General features: G+C 34.8%; 2 protein-coding genes and 1 long non-coding RNA gene across 5 annotated transcripts; 2 read left to right on the top strand and 1 right to left on the bottom strand.

The window, feature by feature from the left end:
- Positions 1-396: 396 nt before the first annotated feature.
- On the bottom strand, positions 397-13053 carry LOC132046995 (tRNA (guanine(26)-N(2))-dimethyltransferase 1-like). 2 transcript variants are annotated; one of them, XM_059437859.1, is made up of 14 exons: positions 12902-13053; positions 7245-7379; positions 4789-5076; positions 4603-4690; positions 4118-4239; positions 3743-3882; positions 3584-3656; positions 3205-3293; positions 3007-3112; positions 2653-2865; positions 1774-1968; positions 1602-1679; positions 729-957; positions 397-618 (listed from the first exon to the last, which is right to left on the bottom strand). In XM_059437859.1, the coding sequence occupies exons 2-14, from the start codon at positions 7365-7367 to the stop codon at positions 614-616; spliced, it is 1749 nt and encodes a 582-aa protein (XP_059293842.1). In that variant the 5' UTR covers positions 7368-7379; positions 12902-13053; the 3' UTR covers positions 397-613. The 2 variants fall into 2 exon arrangements, with proteins under 2 accessions (XP_059293842.1, XP_059293841.1); XM_059437858.1 differs by having other exon boundaries at positions 397-957.
- LOC132046999 (uncharacterized) lies at positions 7393-7822 on the top strand. Its single transcript, XR_009412797.1, has 2 exons — positions 7393-7625; positions 7669-7822. It is a non-coding gene; the product is annotated as an uncharacterized LOC132046999 (long non-coding RNA).
- LOC132046996 (uncharacterized) lies at positions 8028-13047 on the top strand. Of its 2 annotated transcripts, none has more exons than XM_059437861.1 (2): positions 8028-8837; positions 12938-13047. In XM_059437861.1, exons 1-2 carry the CDS (start codon positions 8370-8372, stop codon positions 12992-12994), a joined length of 525 nt encoding a protein of 174 aa, XP_059293844.1. In that variant the 5' UTR covers positions 8028-8369; the 3' UTR covers positions 12995-13047. The 2 variants fall into 2 exon arrangements, with proteins under 2 accessions (XP_059293844.1, XP_059293843.1); XM_059437860.1 differs by lacking the exon at positions 12938-13047 and adding an exon at positions 11343-12107 and having other exon boundaries at positions 8028-11306.
- Positions 13054-18073: the final 5020 nt, after the last annotated feature.

The raw sequence follows: 18073 nt of genomic DNA on the forward strand, positions 1-18073 counted from the left end.
AGAAGACTACTATTTTCCACAATCTTGCTTTTGAGTATCTGATTGACAAATGAATAATCTAGCAATATTTAAAAAAAAGTCCCTTTCTGCATGTTTAGAATTTACTAATCATAAATCAATATTCCGTAAAATAAAGTAATTAAGAAATCTTAAGAATCACGAACTCTGAAGTCTGAATACACAAACAGATACTTCCAGGAACACGAGAGATTTCAATCATACATCCATTGCAAACTTCCCAGCCTTTGTTTCTTTAGATACAACTTTTAGCATTGTTTTTTCAACATTACAGAATGTTTACCTTAATCGTCAAAAATTAACAAAAGACTTGCCACGTTAACAGCTGAAACCGGTGCAATTTTTTGTCGACATAGAAGAGTAAATAGGCAAAAGACATGTTACACAGTAGTTTTCTCATAAATGAAAACGAAAAAACAAAATTTGATACAGCAACTTGAACTAAAATATTGAAACAAAAGTAAAAAGGACAAACAAAAAAAATATAAATAACCCTACCTCCTTTAAAAATTAAAAAGAACTGACAGATAAACAAGATAACATCCTCCCCATTACCGATAGGCGTTTTTCACGATTATCAGAAAGAGGATGGATCTCACTCTGCAAGAAAATGCAGCAGAAGAAACAGAGAGATTATGATGAGAGATTAAAACTGCAGACAGTTGGCCAAGATAATAGTTATGAATCAACAGATTCTTCGGTCTTCTTACGCTTGGCTGCAGGTTCCTCCTCAACATCCTCATGGTTGCTGCCATCGCCATTCTCATGGTTGTTAATTGCATTCAATGCTTTAGGACCCAAAAGAGACACGTGCTTGCTGGTGATCGTTCGGCCTGCCCTTAGTTTTGGACCCCAATGCCTTTCCGGATTAGGGAGGAAACGAGCAACCTTCTTGGCCTGTGCCTTGCTAAGGGATGCAACAGCCCGAGAAAAATTAGCCTGAAATAAATATAATGTCAAGATTAATATTCCCGATATAAGACTAGAAAAGACATGAGTATTAACGATCTTATTTTGATTTAAAATAAAAAGTGAGTTATCGTATGAGTAAACACATGTAAAGAACTTATATGTGTACAGAAAGCTAAATATTCCATGATTGTCATATGAGGGTGTTACCAGAGCATAGTGTTGTAAATTTAGTTTTTTTTTTTTTTTTTTTTGAAAAAAAGAAGCCTTTTTTTTTTATATTTCAAAAAAAAGTAGTGATAGGACTTACAAACTCAACAATATAGAGATTGCAGCTTTATAACCAGTGCAAAAGATTGACTTGCAGAAGCGGAACAGAGTTCAATTCACCTTTGGTGACATCTTGTAGTAAAATAAAATGATTCCCCGACACTGGAAGTCAAGGGGACAATAATCACAGGGTACAGGAAATTAAAATAGAGGACCAGAATTTCACATTTCATCATTAAACATTGGCTGGCAAAGATTAGAGGCTGAGAACATCCATGTTTTGTCCTTATTTGATACTCCTTTATCGGGCTAAATTCAATATATTTTGGACCAAAAAGTACCCTTCTATGCCATGTGATAATGATGCCTTAAAATTAAGTCACTTCCAGAAGGTTAAAGCTCACCTGCAGAACAGGTTCCTTAGCAAGAATCACACTTCCAGCCTGGTCAGATGGTTGAGCTTTCACGGGATGATTTTTGACCTGCAAATAGAACGTTATCAACTCAGATGGTAGATGGGGAACGATGCGTTATTGTCAACATTTGAAACAAGCAAAGGCATGTTATAAAACTTACCCAGCAACGCATGATATCCCAAATGACATCCATAGGGGCATCTGTTTTCAACCCCAAAGGATTCACATGAGTCCCTGATATGCGATATCCTGCGTTGATCACCGCAGAGCGAAATATTACTGCTGAGGGAGAAGTGCATTTCAGTGTTGCACAGAGATTGTGCAAACTCAGAAACAGAGGAATATCAGGTAACTCCTGCAAAAGCACACTCCTTTATCAGCCTGTAGAGAACGTCCACTGAAAATAACTGATTGAACTGTTCCTCATCAATATGATGTGCACTGAATAAGTAATGTCACCAAATAACTAGTGAAGGATGATAGTTTCTCCCCCCCCCCCCCCCCCCCCAAAAAAAAAAAAAAAGATTATGCTGCAGAGCTGATTGAAGAACTGATATTCCTAACTGGATTTATATTTACGTAAAACACATTCAGAACCCCATTACAAAATGAAGCTTTACATTTATGGCAATTAGCGCAGGTAAAGTCCTATCTACCAATTTGCAATGTCAAATTATGTATAGCTACCTTTTCCACTAGTATGCAATTTTTCTCCACCAATTGAAATAATTGTTATAGCAAAATGAAAAGAAAAGACATAGCAATACTAAGGATTTTTACACCAACTCACTCTCCTGATTATTTGCTCCTTCTCCCCGGAGACACTCCCCATAAGAACTTTAAAAAAAGGTTTATGTGCCTTACATTGGAAGTGAGTTAAATACTAAATTGGCAACAAGTGAAACAAGATGTAATTGCCAGTTTAATTTGACAAAGATATTAAGTAGTTTTCATTTCTTTAGATTACCTAACATAGAAGGAAAGAGCCGTATGGACAGAATTGAGATGATCATAATATAAATTTTATGGCAAACCACACCTCTGATACAGTTGTCAACACAGCAGAGATTCGCTCATACGCAGGATACCGTTCCTTCATTGACTTCACATCTGCAAGTATGGCAGCTACCCACTCTTGATCATGGATTGGGGCAGACCATATGGGTCCACCCATGTTGAATTTCTTACCACAATCACTACAATCTTGAGCAACGGCAGGGCCAAATCCAGGGAGGTATCTGACACTGTTATTCTAAATAAGCAGAAAAGTTAAATATATTAATGGCCATATTTGAAAATATGTATTGAAACAGTATCTACTAAGGATTTAAAAGTACCCAGCACAACCAGTTTGTACGATTAAGATATTCAAAGATTGTGAATGGAGAAATACCTTTGAGACAGTTCTCCCAACTGTCTGAAGATGAAACGAGTCACAGCCAATGCATTGATAGACATATGAGAGCTTCAAAGGAGTATTTTTCATATCACTTGCAGAACTGCACGCAATTATAAAAGAGCTCACATCTACAGAGAGAAGATTGTAAACCTATGAAAAATTGGCTAAATTGTAGAAAAGATAAACACTTACGTGTATATACGAACAAAAACGCGAACATAGAAATCCATCTGAACAGATAATACCGGAACTATATATCTTTTATATCGATTTGCATGGCTCTGAAATAAAATAACAAACAAATAAAAAATTAAGAGCTAAGAAATATTAAAGAAGCACCCGTTATTTAGGATATAGGATTAATAAAAAGAAGATAATGATACTTCTAATTTCTATATTAAATTATAAGTAATGGATTTTTCTAGTCTGTTGGTGGAACTTCAATATGCTAAGAGCAGCTGCTAGAACAATGCAAAAAAAGAATGTAAAGAACAAAATCGCATGAATATAGCCAGAAACCATTACTCACTCCTTAAAAGAAGTAGAAACAAAATCTTCACAAATGAAGTACCTCAATAGACGCAAGAAGGATCCGCAAAGCCATTTCATGGCAATATTTTCCTCTCAAAGGATAGGAGCCGTATCTAATCGCAGATGGAGATCATGTAATCAGGATATAATGACTAATAAATTTATGTAACGCCAGAAGCAGAGGGATTATTTTCTTTACTTGGAATAGCAAACTTCTCCATTTCCTCCACATAACACTGCCATATCAGTTGCGGTACACATTAACATCCCTCCATCAGCAACAGATTGAACTGCTGAGTCCAAGAACACAGAAGGTGCTCCATAAGGATCAAGATCAACCTGAAACAACACTAACCAAAAATGTATGAATGATAGCTCATAGACATAGTAGATATTAACAATAATATTAAACATACAATTTACTAGGATAAGGAATTTAACATGTAAAAAAAATATCCAGCACATGGTTGCCTTATTAATTCAGCATCAAAGAACAGCTTTCACTTATTACAGGCAGAATAAGATAGACCTGTGCAGAAGAATATAAATATGATAATTTATTGTATATTCATACCACATCAAATTCGTTTGGGTGGGTAAGCATATAAACCCTCGCATCAGCAAGGTGAGACTCCACCTTCGAGCATGCCACTGAACCATTAAATTTTATGTTTCTCCTGCAAGCTTCCACAGAGGCTGCACCACAAGGAATATCTAGTCAAATGCTGGATCGGACATTAGAAATAATATATGTATCGAGTTATTATACAGATATTTTGAAACAAGACAAGTAAATCCGTTGTTTAAAGCTACTTAATATTCTCAGCAATATGTCCCAGGTTTTTTTTCCCATAATTATCACGACTAATCGACTATAAGGAATCCAATTTATGTTTCTAGTCCATTCCATCAGACATTGTTACTTTGTTTGCAACTCATCTCTTAACCCAAGAGATGCATTCCTTTTTCTTTTTCTTTTACTATGGTTGGCAGTGAGGTTTAGAGTGGTAACAGCACCAGATATTTTATACAGCACCACCTAAACTGAGATAGGATTACCTTTATCATTGTCAAGGGCCACGACCTGGCTAATTCCTTCTACTTCACGAGCATACCTTAAAGCCCTCAATCCAGAAGCTGAGAGAGCCTGTTAAGTGACATTGAAAGAAAAACTGTTAGTCAACCACAGTAAATACCTCATTTCTGATAAACCAATAATAATAATCAACAAAAATAGCAATAAACCTCGAGAACTCGTGGAGGCTTTAGTTCTTCTCGGCCTTTTCCCCGTAGAATTTTAGTCTGTTCCTCTGGAATGCTACATGATTCACCATTGGATGTTTCTCCCAAGGCTTCAGATCCATCATTGGATTCACCATTATGCTGCACTGAATCACCTGGCTTTTCCGCTTTAGCATCAGATAACTTATTTGCAGCCTTGGTTCTTCGTCTAGCCAACATTGCTTCATGCTCCTGCTTTCGTTGTGATATGAAGGTCCTCAAAACAGCTATAGACATATCTCTGTTATTCACCTGGTGCAGATAGTTTTGGATGAGCTATGTTACCACATAGAGTAAAGAATAAAGGGATGTAATGTGACAGCTATCAATAAACCACAAAGTGCCACACAAGAAAAAATTGTTCAGTGTGGCATACCAGAGACCGTCAACAACAACAACAATAACAACAGCATACCCAGTTAAATCCCAAAACGTGGGGTCTGGGTGCCAAAGACCATCAAGGATTAGATATTTGTGTACAAGTTGCAATAGTCATATTGAAAGGACTAAATTACCCCGTCCTAAATATTTACTGGGTCAAAATTCCTGCATGAGGAAGTTACCAAGAATCGAGCTGTCACTAAGTTAAAAAGAAAGGAAAAGTACACAACCCCTTTTATCCTAAAAGATGGTACTAATTACATTCTGAGCCTATGTTACATGGAGATGTAGAGTGTAGACATGTGCAAAGATCCTTTCCAATACACTAAAAATTTACTAAAATTAAACGTACCCATGTTGGACACTTACTCACACCATGGTAGATACATACTTGATACCACCAATAAACAAGTAAATGTAACATAGTTCCCAACTACCTCCTTTTCACCAAGAAGAAAGTTAACCGGAAACAAAAAATAAGAAAAAGAGGTTGGCTTTATGCAATTATTTTTGTCAAATGCAACATAGAGTTGAGCAAAGGATCAACTGCTTTGCTAATTCCTCATGAATTGATGAATTAGGAAGATTTTGAATCAAACTCTGTCTCTTAATCCATCCTTGGCCGTAATATTATCTCAAGGTTTGTAGCGATAACCAGTAAATCATTAACTAAAATATGTTGATAATTAACTATTTCATGGGTTGCGTGAATAATTGAAGCCACGCACAGCCGAAGAAGGATGTTTTTTGATAAGGAATGTTTGTAAAAAGATGTTATCCAAAAGCCATTCAAGTAATTGTAGTAAAACTTCTCTTGTTTACCTCTTGGCATTTCTGGCATACAAACGTATTGAGTCATTTTCGTCTGTAAAACCATAATGAAAATGAAATCTTTGTTTTAGCACTCATCTTGGCCATTGAGTCTGCGTTTCCCGTGAGAGACAGTCAAGTGCCTAAGAAGGTCCATTCTAGACAAATACGATATTGAGATTTTCCCGGAATGTGATTGGTATCTACTATCGCTTCTGGTCTTAGGCTCTTTTATTTGTTAGTCCTGGTAAATATTGTTTTTCAATTTCATGCTCCATATAATTGTTGTATGTATAAATAGATATTTTGATTAGTTTTATACTCCCTCCATTTCAATTTATGTGAACCTATTTGACTGGGCACAGAGTTTAAGAAAGAAGAGAAGACTTTTAAACCTGTGGTGTTAAATGAGTCATATATATTTTGTGGGTATAAATCATTGCATAAAGGTAAATTGTTTCCAAATATAGAAAGGGGTCATTCTTTTTTGCACAGACTAATAAGGAAATAGGTTCACATAAATTGAAACGGAGGGAGTAATAAATATAGTTACATACGATTTTTTTAATTTGTTCCTTCATCTACAGATTTTTCATCAAAGATTGCACTTTAATTGTGCTTTCTGTTTAAAATCCTAGCAGAACTCTTGACCTTGATGCTTTTCTACACTTTTCACTTACGGCAATGTTGTTCTGTCTCTCTCTCTCTCACATTACAAGAGAGGTGACTCAAGAAGCACCTACATTCTAGACATTGTAAATTCTAGAAATCATAAAACTTATCGATGTAGAAATGGCTAATTCTGTAATAAGACAATGATATAGATGGATGCTAAGGCAACTATGTGACACATTCTACAGATTAGCTATTCCACCAGCAAAGCTTACATTAGAGGGGCAATGACAAATTAGCAAGTCACTGGACTTTGTGAAAATTTCCCTAAATTTCTAAATCCAAATTTAATAATTAAAACATGTCTTATTGCAATATAAAATCAGAGAAGCATTGCTAATGAAGCACTCTTTTATCTCTTTTGATAACTTTGGTGCTGGTGAAGCACTTTCTTTAAATATAACCGTATAATACCAAGAAAGAACACAAAGCTTAAACCTTGAACAATATTTGGCAGTATAAGTCAAGTGAATTAACCAAATATAAATCTTTGAAACACCCTTTTCTTGAAAATTAACACAGATAGTGAATACATCAAGAATAAAAAAAAAGAAGACCTGGGTTTTGTTGTAAAAGACTTCATTTTTAGCATGCATAAGAATCTCAGCATCTCCTTCTTTGATGATGGTGTAGTCATTAATATCAAAGGAATTGCCGTTTTGCTTCTCTTCATCGCCCATTATCGACAGTTTCTTCAATACAAAGAGAGAAGCAGTTGTTTAAGCAGTTGAAGCAAGGGGAAATACTAATATTCAGGCAAAAACCCTAGTGGCCCTGAATCTGGGGATAGTGGGAACTTGCATTTTTTTTAATATTTTTCCTTTTTAGCGTTTTAAGGTTTTGGGAATTCTACTAAAATTTGCATAGGGGATTAATTCCTAATTATTATTATTATATATAAATTTCATTCTTCTCTTTCAAATTAATTGGTTCCTCCGGTTCAAAAAGAGTGTCTAGTTAGCCATTTACAAATTTCTTAAGAAAATATTAGTAACTCCTAGGCAAAAATAGGTAATTTGACTAAATTATCCCTAATTAATAAGTATTGGATTTGGTCACTTAACACTTAATTAGAGCAAATATGGAAAGTTAAGGTTAATTCTTGCTTAATTTGTTAAGTGAATACTCTTTTTTTGAATCAAAAAATAAAGGCTAAGTGGACACTCTTTTTGAACCGGAGGACGGAGTATCACGATTATCTTTTTAGACTACCTCAAGATGTTGTCCATTTAAAATCAACACAAATATATTTATATTACTAAAATTGATGCTATTTCTGAATTGGTCAGATCAAATAAATTGATTTAGTATGTTTACTAGTGACGATAGCCTGGGCAAAATCCGGGCCCGGCATGAACAAAATTATATTATTCTGTAGTATACACTATTTGAAACTTTAAATTAATCATTTTTTGCCTACCTAAGAAAAATTTAAAGAAAAGTGAAGATGTTAAAAATGGTTCATGTACTATGATGAATATTTACTGACCCTAAGCATAATTTGAAAATAGTTAAAAGTAATAAAATAACTTAATCATGTCATTTCTCGGCTACCGTTGGTACAATTATAAATAATAAAATATATAGATATTAATTATTAATAAGCAATCTCTTGCTTTCTCTCTCTAGGAATGCTTTCTCTCTCAGCGCAAGTTAGCAGGCTTGCTTAACCTGCGCCAACCATGGGTAAGAGAGCTCGTATTCCGACAGAGAAGGCAGCAATGGCTCAGGAAAATGCTAAGAAAGGTGGTGGAGGGAAGAAGAAGAAAGATAGTCAAGTTCCAGTTCAAAAGGAAGCTTGTATTGTAGCTGAGGTGGTGAGTGAACAAAATGGTAGTAATGGATTAGAAATGACGCAGTTGGAAGAACTCCAGATCGTAGAACATTTGGAGGAGAGTCCGATGCCGACTGAAACTATAATTGAGACAACAATTCCACTATCCATGGGAAATTCGGAGGTACGCACCCGCGTAGCAGTAAATATGGGGAATAGCGAATCCAAAACGGAATCTAGCCGAAGACTGTCCTGGGCAGATGAAGTGGAGGCTGAATTAGAAACGAGGCCATCAGTATGGGACAACTTCTCTATCACAAAGATCTCTAACGCTGGTTTTAAGCTGGATTATGTTGCTCCAGAACTTCATGAAGAGGTACCTGTTTGTGAAATTGATTTAGAGAATATTAGTTCAGAAATTCTCTATTGGAAAAATGTGATAGTATGTTATGTGCTGGGGGCTCACCCCCCATTTTCTGTATTGAATGGTTTTGTACAAAGGCAGTGGGCCAAGCATGGTATTAATAAGGTGTCGATGCTGAAAAATGAAATTGTCCTGGTTAGGTTTGAAAGTGAGATAGGGAAGAATGAGGTACTACAAGGGGGAATCTATCACTTTGATAACAAATCGTTCATCGTCAAAGCGTGGAATCCAGATATGGAATTTATAATAGAAGAGTTGTATACTGTGCCTATTTGGGTGAAACTACCTGGATTGGACTTTAAATACTGGGGTCCTAAACGGCTTAGTAAAATTGGAAGTCTGATAGGAAAGCCATTGATGGTTGATCGAAACACTGAAAAGAAGATAGGTTTAAATTGTGTCAAATTATTGATAGAGGTGGATATAGACACACCTCTTCCTGAGAAGGTTTTCTTTAGGTCTAAGAGGGGGTACTTGTTAGAACAAAAAGTCAGTATGACTGGAAACCAACACTTTGCAAATTTTGTAGTAAATATGGCCATAATGAAGAGGCGTGTAAGAAGAAGAACCCTGCACCCACAACAAATACAGTCACAGAAGTAGAGAGTAAAGAGGAGGGAGGTCAGGGAACTAAAGTAACAGTTGGTGGTAATGAAAAGGTCCCAAGCAAAACACCTACAGCAAAAACAGGAGGAGGGGATCAAGGGGTCCAAAAGGGTGCTAATAATAAGAAAGGTGTTCCAGAGGTTCAAAAAATGGGTGCCAATAAAAGAGTGGCAACTACTAGGACTCAATCTGTAGTACATGGTGTCCCTACTGTGGGGAAGTATGTCACCCCACGGGTGAGGGAACAGGTTGGACTTGGGTGGGTTACTCCTATAAATCCTGTACACAAGCAGCAAGGCAGAGGGACTGAATAACAGAATCAACAAGAGCCTCTAGATAAACCAGGAACAAGTGGTAAAAGGCAAGCTCAGCAAGGTACAAAAGTGGGAGGTAAGTCTAACCCTCCTACTGATAATGGATAGCATGTTATGTTGGAATATGAGAGGTCTTAATGGCCCTGATAAGCAAAGGGAAGTAAAACTCATTTACAATAGAGAGTTAGTTGGAATAGTAGGATTGGTGGAGACTAAGGTGAAAGTAAGTAAAATTGATCAAGTAGCTAGCAAGTTATTCCAAGGCTGGCAATATTTAACAAATCTTGCATATCATTATAATGGTAGAATCTATTTGACATGGAGGCTTGATCTTTATCAGATATAGTATGTGAATGGTAATGCTCAAGCCATCACTTGTCAAGGGCTTAATAAAAGTCTAGACAAGACTTTTTATATGACAGTTGTGTATGGATACAATGCTAGGGAAGAAAGAAGGGAGCTCTGGAGTTATCTGGAGGATGTGAAGCAGGGTTGTAATGGGCCTTGGATACTAATGGGGGATTTTAACACAGTGCTAAACATGAATGATAGATTTGGGGGAAATCCAATTTCTGTTCCTGAAGTAGTGGATTTCAAAAATTGTGTAGATACTTTTAAACTAGTGGAACTACATGCTAAGGGGTGTAGGTACACCTCTAATGACAAACAAGGGGAAAATAGGATGTTTTCAAAAATTGATTGGGTGTTAGTGAACAATGACTGGTTGACTCAAATGCCTAGCTATATTGGAAATTTTCTATTGGAAGGAATTAGTGACCACTGCCCTGTTAAAATAGAAGTATTGACTGCTAAACTAAGCAGGAACAAGGCGTTTAAGTATTGTAATACATGGGCCACTCATCCCAGCTTTCTAGACAGGGTTAGGGAAGTTTGGAATAAGCAAGTAAGAGAGTGTACCATGTTTCAAGTAGTGAAGAAATTGAAAATGTTTAAAGGGAAACTGAAAGATCTAAACAAGCAACATTTCAGAGATATTCTAACAATAGCAGAAGAGGGCAGATCATTACTAAGCTCAGTGTGCAACAAGCTCTTCAGAGGAACCCTGGTGACCAGACTCTCCAGAAGAAGGAGAAGGAAAAAATCCAACAGTTCAGAAGGTCTTCTTACATAGCTGAATTATTTTTGCAACAGAGGAGTAAAGTCACATGGATCAAATTAGGAGATGATAACACTAGATATTTCTACTCAGTGATAAAGTACAAGAGGCTACAACAAGTTGTTACTCAGCTGAAGGACAATAGAGATGTGATGTAGCATGATCCAGAGAAGATAGCTCAAATTTTTGTGGAGTATTATCAGGGGCTTTTGGGACAAAAAGACAGAGGTAGGACAAAAATGTTTCATAGTTTTATCAACAATGGTAAGAAACTCTCCGTAGAGAAGCAAATGGACCTGATGAAGCCATATAGTAATAAGGATGTGAAGCAAGCTATGTTTAGTATCAATGGAAACAAGAGCCCAGGCCCTGATGGGTATAATAGTGATTTTTACAAGAAAGCCTGGTCAGTGTTGGGAGATGATGTGACTAAGGCAATTCTGGAGTTTTTAAGAAATGGATAGTTGCTAAATTAGATAAATTCAACCATGATAGCCTTGATCCCTAAAGTGGAGAATCCCCAACTAGCTAGTCAATTTAGGCCAATCTCCTGTTGTAATGTACTGTACAAGTGCATTTCTAAAATCATATGTGTTAGACTGAGAAAAGCTTTGACTATGTTGGTTGCTGAAAATCAAGCTGCATTTGTAGAAGGGAGGTCCTTAGTGCATAATTTGCTTATATGTCATGACTTGTTGAGGCATTACAACAGGAAGACAACACCTAGGTGCCTTATGAAGATTGATTTAAGGAAAGCATATGATATGGTGAGATGGGAATTTGTAGAAGAAGTATTGTTCGGTTATGGATTTCCAGTGCCTTTTATTCAATTGGTTATGTGTTGTGTCACAATAACAAAGTTCTTTGTGAAAGTGAATGGAGAAAGATATAGGTATTTTGAAGGGAAGAGGGGGTTGAAGCAAGGAGATCCAATATCTCCTTTGCTATTTGTGCTAGTTATGGAATATCTCACCAGAGCTTTAAATAAAATGAGTGAACTACATGATTTCAAGTTCCACCCTATGTGTAAGGGCCTTAAACTGACACACTTGATTTTTGCAGATGATTTAATGATCTTCTGTAAGGGGGAAATTCAGTCTATAAAGAGAGTCATGGAAGTTTTGAGTCATTTCAGCAATGTTACTGGATTACAGGCAAATATGGATAAGACTAACATCTTCTTGGCAGAAATAAAGGATGATCAGAAGGTAGAGATTCTGGAATATCTTTGGGTTCTCAGTAGGGGTTCTCCCTATAAGATATCTGGGTTTACCATTGTCTTCAAAGAAATGGAATAAAATGGACTGTCACCAGTTTGTAGAGAAGATAATAGGAAGAATTACTTCTGCATTTACTGAGCATTTATCTTATGCAGGGAGATTACAGATCATAAATGTTGTTTTGTTTTTTATATATAACTTTTGGGGTTCTGTGTTCATTCTCCCTCAAAGTGTTATAAAAGGGGTAGATAAGAGGTGTAGAGAGTATTTATAGGGAAGCAATGAAGAGCATAGAAAGGTTGCCCTGGTGGCATGGGATCAGGTTTGTGTTCCTAAGAAATATGGAGGATTGAATATTAAGTGTTGCAGTAAGTGGAATGTAGCAGCAGTTGGTAAATTACTATGGCGAAGTAAGAAGGATTCACTTTGGGTAAGATGGGTGCATGGCATTTATATGAAGAATGAAGTGAACATATGGGGAGCACCATCCACCAGTAGATTGTCGCTGGTATTGGAAGAAATTAAACTCTTTCAAGGCTGCAATGGGTCAATGGTATCAAGGGGACAGGTATCTACTTACCCAAACTAGAAAGTATTTTGTGACTAGCAGTTATAATGCTTTGCTAGTGGATCTGGTGAGAATGCAAGAAGCTGAGTTGGTATGGACTAAAGCAATGATACCCAAGTATAGATTTATTTTGTGGTTGGTAAGGCAGGAGAGGTTGTTAACAAAGGAAAGGCTTCAGAGGATACATATACTAGTAGCAGACTTGACTTGTTGTCTATGTGATGCAGGAGATGTGGAAAACCAACTTCACTTGTTTGTCAATTGCAACTGTGCTACAGAAATAAGGACAAGATTGAGGATATGGTCAGGGCTTCCTCTTTTACAACTCGGAGTAAAACAATATATACAGTGGATACAAAGGAGACACTGGGGCAAAAAGAAGAAGGAAATATCCAGTGCCCTTTGGGGTGCTATGATTTACCATATTTGGCAATCTAGAAATTGGAAAGTGTTCCAGCATAAAGATGTGGACATTAGTTGTGTTATAATACAGATACAGAAGGAGATAAGAAGCGGGATGGAAATTGTACAAAGTTCAAGGAAAGCACAGAAATGTAGGGATTTAATTCATAGAATCTGTAATTAGTTTGCTATTTGCTGTTTGGCTGTTTTTGTGAGGCCTAGATGACTGGAGTTAAACCAGGCCTAGGTGCTCTTTCTGTGTATAAGGTTTTTTTGTTATCAATGTTAATTTCACAGTTATTTCCAAAAAAAAAAAAAATTAATGAATGAGTTTAAGACCAAACGATGAATAATTTGTGTGACAAATAATTAAATTCACATTAAGTTATAAAAGTACTACAGTTTCTCATTGGGTCAAGTTATTTAATTTTTATTTTGAATTTCAAACTTCAAATTGCATAATTTCTCTTATGAAGATTAATAAAATAAATTTTAAATTTATAATGAAATTCTTGTTAAAATCTCCTTATGGCAATTGTGCCATATACAATGGGATAGATATAGTGCAAAATAATTATTTTGTCCTTAATTTATAATTTCACTATCACAATTTTAATTAAAAACTTAATGCATCAGTTTTTTTAAACTTTAAAACTAATCTAAGTTTCTTCAGTAGAATATTATATATTAGAATTTGTTATAGTGTATGATAAAACAAATGTTTCACTAAACACGGAAAAAGCAAAATGAATTGTCAGGCAAAAATTAAAAATGCATAGAAAAGAAAATAGGACCTACAGGTAATACGGAAAATATCATTGAGAGTGAGGGCTTTTCGGTCAATTCACGTTGGCCGGAAACTCCTCTATTCTCCTCTATTGATAGTAGTAAAATACGTAGAATACATGTTGTAGATTGAGTGCACGGATAAAAGTCAAAGTATTATAAATAAAAATTAGTTGTACAAAAAAAAAATGAACATTTTAAACAAACATTTTAACTTGTGGTCGGTTTAGCATTGAAAGTGTTGATTACAGAAAAAATAAGACAAATATTTCAAGTTGTAATCGTTTTTGAACTAAAGTGACAGTTAAAATGGGACGTATAATTAACTAGAATAGCTGCCCATATTAGCAATAAACTTAAAATAACCCTATTCCTTCCTTATTCTTCATACCAGCCAAATTCAAAATACCGTATAAACTTAGGGGTCGTTTGGTTGCTAGTCGAAATAGTCCCGGGATTATAATCCCGGGACTAATTTATCCCATATAGTGGGATTATTTTATACCATCTAAAAGATGGTATAAAATAATCCAAAGATATAAGTGGGTTAAGAAGGTATAAGGTGGGCTATTAAAATGTTAATTTTTATACCACGTTTGGTACAAGGTATAAATTTATTCGAAATTATTTTATACCTTATACCAAACGCCGTGGTATAAAAATGTGTGCAAGATAACCCACCTTATACCTTGAACCAAACGACCACTTAATAGCCATATTTTCTATGTTCACCAAAAAGATACCATAGTAGCCGTTATTCTTAAATCATCTTGTCTATCTTCACCTCTCCACGACTTCTTCTCCAGAAAAAATGGCAACTTATGGCAGCATCGTTCATCACTTCTTTTTTCTATCTCTTGTTTATATCTCCATCTCTATCTTTCCCTACTCCTCATTTTCTTAAAAAGTTCGATTTTAATACAATTTTCCTAAATTCTCATGAAAAAAACTAATTATTTTCTTTCTAAAATCTGGTATGGTTGAAGATGCTTGTAAAATTGAATAGTGAAGAGTTGAAGGTAGTGGCTATGGTGGACTGGATTAGGAGGAAGGTCGTATTATCTATGTATGTGTATTGCCTGAGTATAATGAGTATAAAATGATCGGATGAATTTACCAATAAAACCTCTGATGATCTGGCCAATGTATATTTATGTAATCATTGTACAATATATGTATAATCGGCGTATATGTATCGCCTTAGTAGTATAATGAGCATATAATGACCGGATGAATTTACCGAAGACAGCTCCGATGATCTCGTCGGTGTACATCTAATATATATTCATTGAATAATATATGTATTATCGGTGTATAAATTTATTATACACATATTATCCTATGATTATATATTAAGTATATACTCGGTGTATAATTGGGTGAAGAAAGTGCGTTTGGTGTCATAAAAAACGCTTATTCATGTTAAGAGTTAAATCTATATTTTGCAGTTTTTCGCCCAATTCTTTTGAATTTTAGGTAGAAATTGTTTTTGGATGGATAGATTTCATGCTTAAATAGGATAATTTGGTTATGAATGTTGAGTTATGGGGCCAATAATTGGTTTTGAGTTGCCTCTTCATATCTGTCAGTTTGTTGGTGTTTATTTAATGTGTTCTTGCTCATCTATGTGTATATATATTAAGAGCCCGTTTGAATTGGCTTATAAGTTGCTTATAAGTTGTTTTCAGCTTTTTTAGTGTTTACTACCAAATTTTGCCCATTTTGTGCTTAAAATAAGCCCAAAAAATTGAGCCTGTTTGGCTTAGCTTATCTAAAACAGCTTATAAGTTGAAAACAACTTATAAGCCACAAATTTTTTTTTTTTTTTTTTTGGCGTATAAACTATTTTAAAATTTTTATAAAGCTCGTTTTTTTTTGCCCATCCAAACAGGGCTCTAAGTTAGAATATGTATGGCTACTTTGAGTAAATGGTATTTTACGGCTATGGTGGTGGGAAAAGAAAGAAGAGGAGGGGCCAAATATGTTTTTTTCCCTAAATATTAATTGTTCTATCTATATTTAATATAGCAATTATTGAGTTATTAGTTTGTTTATCTTTATTTTTCTAGATGTCTTCTAAAATATGAGGTATCTAATAACAAGCAACATAACAATGGCATTGTTTGAAGCTTCAAATATTTTCTTGGTTACAATCTACCCTCAATCTTTCAAAAGATTATGTTATCTTTTAGTTTAATTTTTAGCATCCTAGAAGTCTGAAATAATGACAAGCTATCATTTCAGTAAAATTTGGTTCTTTCCTAATCTATTCATTTTAGTGGTACATAAGGAAAAAACACATATTATCACAAGATGGTATTGAATAACAAAAAATACATTTATATTACTTATAAAATTTACGAGAAAACTTAGGAAGATCATGTTAAAGGGTGTTTAATTACTTAAACAATACTTGAAACTCAAAAAATTGATGGAAGAAGAAGACAAGCAGGAAGGTCAAAAAAGGACTGAAGAAGACCCGTAATTAATAGGTCTATCATGCGGACATATTACAAAATTGATAAAAATCTATCTATACCCAATATTTATACGAAATCAATAAATTCAATATATATATCTTCTATACACGTTTATCAATTAACCGTGGTTAAATAATAATATATATCCTCATTAATTTTTATCAACTAAGATTGAGGTGATTATTTGGTGTAAGTACATACTCCCTCCGTCCCATATTAGTTGTCCAGTTTCGCTTTTCAAGAGTCAAGTTGACTAATCTCCGGGGCTAAATTGAATTAGATCAATTCAATATTTAAAATTATAATTTAGATATTCAAAAACTATACGCGAAGTACTACAAGTTGCAATTCTTCTCATATTAATATGGTGAAAAAATATATCCCAAAATTTTGATCAAAATTTATATAGTTTGACTTTTAAAAAAAGAAAGTGGACAACTAATTTGAGACGGAGAGAGTATAATGAAACAACATATCTTACCTTGACAATGTTGTTCTCTCTCTCTCTTCATTCAGGTATTATTTCATAGAGTTGAATTGAAATAGCATGTCAAAGATTTCAGCTAGGAAAAAAAAAAATCACCTAGGGATGTTAAATAGGTGGGTTGTGATAAATATAAGTGGATTAAAAAGAAAAATTGAATCAATAAATTAATTTTATAATAATACACTCAAAATTTGCTTGGGTCAAAAGGGAAGGGTCGATTTGGCTAACACTGTTTCCTGATTTAGCATGTCTAAGTCCAAATCTTTTTTATATGCTTGTTTGTTCTAATAAAGTCTGCTTAACTGCAAAATCAAACTAACAAAATTTTGTTTCTTTTATTTATTATGATACATCTACCCAACCAAACTGCAAAATCATTTTTCTAAACTTCGATACTTTTTATGGGTTAATTTAGGTTATTTAGACAACTACCTATATTAAGTCAAAACATTGTAAATACTTCAACTACCATAGCAAAGAAATTTTTCGTTACATTACTTTTCATGGTTTATCATAAAATTGCAGAGTTCGAACTTCAAAAAAGTGACATGAAATTTGATCTGCTTGAATTGAACTTGCCGTTTGAACTTTAGAATGTCCTAAATTTGAAAAACCAGGTCTTTAATTTGCTGCTCCTTTTAGATTATGACTATATTTTAAAATACATCTGCAAATACTAAATTTTTTATCGGTGTACCTTAACCCCGCGATTTATCGTCAATTGGAGAGGCATATCTGGCGAACCTGCAAGGTATCTTTTTCGCGCGGATTGTCCATCTTATGGACCGGTCTTTAATTTTTGCCGCTCAAATCGCTGGTCATTAATTTTTGTCCCTACTTCTCATTTAATGAAAATTCATGGACCAAAGTATCCTTATTCGTTGGTCTGCAAAATCAGAGATTCTGAGTTCAAACCCTAGCAGAGTTAAAAAAAATAAAAAATCGCAAGGCAAGGTTTCTATGAAATTATGCCTATTTGGGCAAAGTTACATTGAAAGTATGCCTTGTCCGGCGTAGTTCTGTAGAAATTAAGTTATTCAGCATAAGTTTATAGAAACAATGCCCACTCGGGCAAAGGCATAGTTATCCTACAGAACTATGCCGGACAAGGCATAGTTTCTATGAAACCTTCCCTTACGAAATTGGGAGATAGATCCGAATATCTTTTTTTTTTTCGATGTCAGAGATATTTTCGGCCACTTTTTTAT

The sequence above is a fragment of the Lycium ferocissimum genome, chromosome 2, assembly GCF_029784015.1.
Source record: "Lycium ferocissimum isolate CSIRO_LF1 chromosome 2, AGI_CSIRO_Lferr_CH_V1, whole genome shotgun sequence".
NCBI lineage: Eukaryota > Viridiplantae > Streptophyta > Magnoliopsida > Solanales > Solanaceae > Lycium > Lycium ferocissimum.